Genomic DNA, 4,412 nt, shown 5'->3' with positions numbered 1-4,412 from the left:
AATATAAATGCAAATGTACATATGAATATAAATATAAATAAATCAAGAAAGAGGTTAAAAAAAATTAAATTAATTAACAGTAAGTAAATTTATTTATTTATTTGTTAATAGACGAATAAATATAATTCTATACAGAATTTTGTGAATTTGCCAGTAATATTTCAAATAAATAATTACTCATTTCTCCAAAGATGAAAAAATATGAACAAAAAGTATACGATAAATTACATTTATTATTTCACAATTTAAAAATCTGGATAAGGTTGTTTGCATATTTTCCATTTATCAGCAACAAATTCCTTCGTAAAATTTGAAAAAAAAAAAGACACAGAAAAAAAAGAAAAGGTGGAAAATATAAAAGTTGAAAACATTGAAGTTTTTAAATTAAAATTTTCAATTGTTTTTGATTTTTAGCTTTTAAAAGTGCGCTACGATTATTTAAATTATTTAAAATTTATTGCTAAATTTTTTTTTTTTTGTTACTCAAACATTTTCTAATTTTATGCTCAGGTGAATTTTTTCTTTTTTTTTTAAATAAAAATAATTGATGAAAACTGTACAAAATAGAAATAGCTATAGTTTTGATGGTATTATTCCTAATTAAATTACGCTAATTTAAATTTCAGCGATTTCAGATATAAGAAAGAAATGGATAACAGGAATTGTGGTAATATTTGGCAACATGGTTTCACTTCATCTCATACTGATGAGTACCATCATCATATTGAAAATTCATCGATTCCAGTTTTACGTGATCCAATGCGTGATGCTACCACATCATCATTCTTATTTTGGGATTATGATCCAACATTTTGCACCAATATTGGACAAACTGTTAACAGTAATTTCACTGGGCCACATTGCTTTGTACCATTATCACAGATTCCGGTACTATATTTTAGTGTAATATTTTAATTGACAATAATTATTCGTTAATTTTTAACAAAAATTTAAAAAGTAATATTTAAAAGTTTGTTTAAGAGGTGTAAATGATTGATTAATCATGTTCGTGCTCAATCACAATTGCCAACATGTGAAAATATCTAATAGTTTTAGTTTCTAAAGATCGAAATTCTTCGTTGAAGATATCAATAAAATGATTTCACAATTGCGAACATGTGAGAATATCCAATAGTTTTAGTTTCTAATGATCGAAATTTTTCGTTGAAGATATCAATAAAATGATTTACTGATAACGATTAACTAACTTACAAATAATGATAATGCTTCAAAAATACTGATAAGAATGTACATTCTATATTAAACAATAAATAGAAATAAGAATGCACACTCTATATTAAACAATAAATAGAAATGGTTTACACAAAAATCTAATTATATTTCATTTTTAAAGATTAAATTACCAAAAATTAATAATTGATGTCTAGCTGATTCTTCATATTATCATTTCTTTTTACTGTATTTATTTTTTAAAGTAAATTTGCGAAGAACAAAAATTGCTCTACAGAAAAACCTTCCTTTTTTTTTTTTAAAAAAAGTAAACTTTTTCCTTCTTTATTTTCTCATTTAATTATTCTAAAAACTTTTTCACTCACAAAAATTAAAATATGCAAATTTATTTTAGGATTCTAGCAGTAGTTTTAGCAGTTTACCAGTTCGACAAATGATAAAAACAGCAGCAGCACCAATTTATTCAAGCTCGCATCATCCTTGTACTGTTAAAGATTTCACCGTACCATTATCAACAAGGTTTTCATCTGAACAGAGGTATATTAAAAATTTTAGATATAATCAAATTTTTTCCTAAAACTAAAACTAATTCAAAATTCAAAGAATCATATTTCTGAGAATTCAAAGAATGATATTTCTAAAACTAAAACTAATTCAAAATTCAAAGAATTATATTTCTGCAGAATTAAAACTTTTTCAATTCTAAAAATTTTAAATTCAAATAGAAATATGCAAAAAAATGAAGTAAGTTGATCATTTAATCATTTATCAAAACTAGTAGTAAAATGATTAAATAAATTTGCACAATAAATTCATCCAATAAAAAGCCAAACTATCTTGTTTGCTTTATTTTTAGTGCAAATAATTGATTTCTTGTTTTCTTATAAAAAAAGAATAAATTTAAAATTTAAAAAGAACAAAAATAATAACTATAAAATCTGTCCCATTTATTTCATTGGAATGACTAAAACATTTATTCAAATATATGTTAAAAATAATTGTTAATTTTTGTTCACTCAAAACATTTGCCTTTTAGATAAGTGTTACAAAAAAAAAAAAAAGAAGTTTTCCACTCATAACTCCCTTTAAATTTGTCGTACCGTCGATAGTTATCTTTCGATCTACAGTATTCTTGTTACCTGTTCGTCAACTACAGTATCCCTGATATTTTCACTTTAATTGTAATACAAAAATTATATCATTAAGATTATTATTCAAGAAAGCATTAATTCCATACAATGTGCTGATATAATCATTATTACATCTATATTTCAAACATTAAAAAAATATAAATATCCATTTCCAACAAAAACATTTTTCTATTTTCCTAAGCTTAAATTATCTTTCGTCAATCTTTTCAGAATATTATTTCAAATTAGAATTGCTTTTAATTTTAAACTTTTTTAATTTTTGTTTCAATCAAATTTTTAAAAATTTCAACTTTTCATTCATTTTAATCTGCAAATCTTTTTTGCTTTCTCACAACTATTTATTCGTTTCATTAATACTTGAAAAACTTGCAATCAATTATTACTTCAATCAATTCCACCGGGAATTCCATTTAATGTTAAACTGTAAATGTGATAGAATGAAATGTTAAAGCGTTAATAAAAAAAAAATGATAAGTTGAATGAAATATTATTTGAATAAAATATTTTGAACAAAATTTTTGAATAAAATATTATTTGCATTTCATTATTTTTATTTGAAGTATTTAAATTTTCAGCTATTCTTTATTAGCATTTGATACATCTAATCCATCCATATCACAACAAACTGCACCACGAATACTACCGCCGGTAGCAACACGGAAAACATCCGGTGATGAACTATGTCAGGTTTGCCTTTCTGCTGCCTCCAATGGATTGCATTTTGGAGCCAAAACATGCGCTGCTTGTGCTGCATTTTTTCGGTGAATTTTTTTTTCCTTTTTTCCTAATTAAAAAATTTTAATTATTTCAAAAAAATTCGTTTTATCAAATTTACGAAACGAATCATTTTAATATATCATTTATTCGAATAAAATTCTAATTTTTATTCTTTATTCAAATTTTAATATTCTTAATACTTAAAATGCATTAGTTTTGTTTTTTTTCGCTTTTCTTTCAAATTTTTCCTTTTTTTTCAATTAAAATACCTGATTTTGTTATTTAAAAAAAATAAGTAATGTTTTTATGGGAATCTTTAAATTCTTTTCTCAATTTCTTTTTTTCTTTTTTGCAATTGAATTATTTTTTTTAATTATTTTTTTTTACAATTATAATTTTTTGTAATTTTTGCAACAATTTTTTTTACAACTTACAATTAAATGTTATTTTCAAATTGATATCATAAACGGTATTGATCGATGCTACCGTATTATTGCAATTTAAATGACAAAAATATTTTCGAATCTTAAATTACTATCCAATTTTATTTTATCTCTTATGTCATACTGTCAAATTTTATTGTTATATGATAACTTTTTGTTTTTGTCTATTAAACAATTTTTTTTGCTATTATATTATCATAATAAAATACAAAAAATTTTTCATTTACAAAATATAATACACATTAAGATATATTTACCTTTATGATATTAAAAAAATTTACAGTATCAATAATTATTTCAGACGAACAGTTAGCGATGAAAAGAGTTACACTTGTAAACGATCACAACGTTGTGATATAAAATTAAATTGCGGTATGTATAAGGGTAATAATAATAATAATAATAACAATGATGATGTAATCATAATAATAATGATGATGATGATAATGCTGATGATAATGATGGTGTTTGATCAGTTCAACAAATTTTCAAGATGATATCATTTAAAAGAAAAAATTTTCTTAATAAAATTTTCATTTCCATTCTAAAATGGTTTTTGCAAATAATTTTCAACGCATTAAAAAAAAGATAAAATTATAGTAAAACATATATATGAAAACTGTATATTTCAATCCTTTAATTGTCGCAAACACTCCATTATTTTCAGCAACTGGTTACCGGAAAATATGTCGTAGTTGTCGCATGAAACGATGTCTCCATATTGGTATGCTTCCGGAAAGTAAGCAATCTCATAAATTTTTAAAATTTTCAATAATTCAAAAGTAATTATTTATTTTTATCATCACTGTTTATTATTATTATTGTTATTATCACTTATAATAATAACAATAATAATAATAATAATAATAATAATAATAATAATAATTATTATTATTATTATTATTATTAT

At 22.6% G+C, this 4,412-nt stretch overlaps 1 protein-coding gene across 1 annotated transcript in view; it reads left to right on the top strand.

The window, feature by feature from the left end:
* Positions 1–648: 648 nt before the first annotated feature.
* The window catches only part of LOAG_12992 (hypothetical protein), a gene marked incomplete at both ends in the record, with an annotated part of 4,367 nt that continues 603 nt past the window's right edge, over positions 649–4,412 (top strand). Inside the window, 5 exons of the mRNA XM_020448632.1 lie at positions 649–888; positions 1,586–1,728; positions 2,918–3,103; positions 3,804–3,874; positions 4,170–4,241. Of these exons, the coding sequence (XP_020301243.1) occupies positions 649–888; positions 1,586–1,728; positions 2,918–3,103; positions 3,804–3,874; positions 4,170–4,241 (712 nt within the window). The remainder of the gene's footprint in view (positions 889–1,585; positions 1,729–2,917; positions 3,104–3,803; positions 3,875–4,169; positions 4,242–4,412) is intronic.

Source organism: Loa loa (assembly GCF_000183805.2).
Source record: "Loa loa unplaced genomic scaffold supercont3.152, whole genome shotgun sequence".
Lineage (NCBI taxonomy): Eukaryota > Metazoa > Nematoda > Chromadorea > Rhabditida > Onchocercidae > Loa > Loa loa.
The sequence above is the reverse complement of the archived record's forward strand: the minus strand, read 5'-3'. Positions and strand labels throughout refer to the sequence as shown.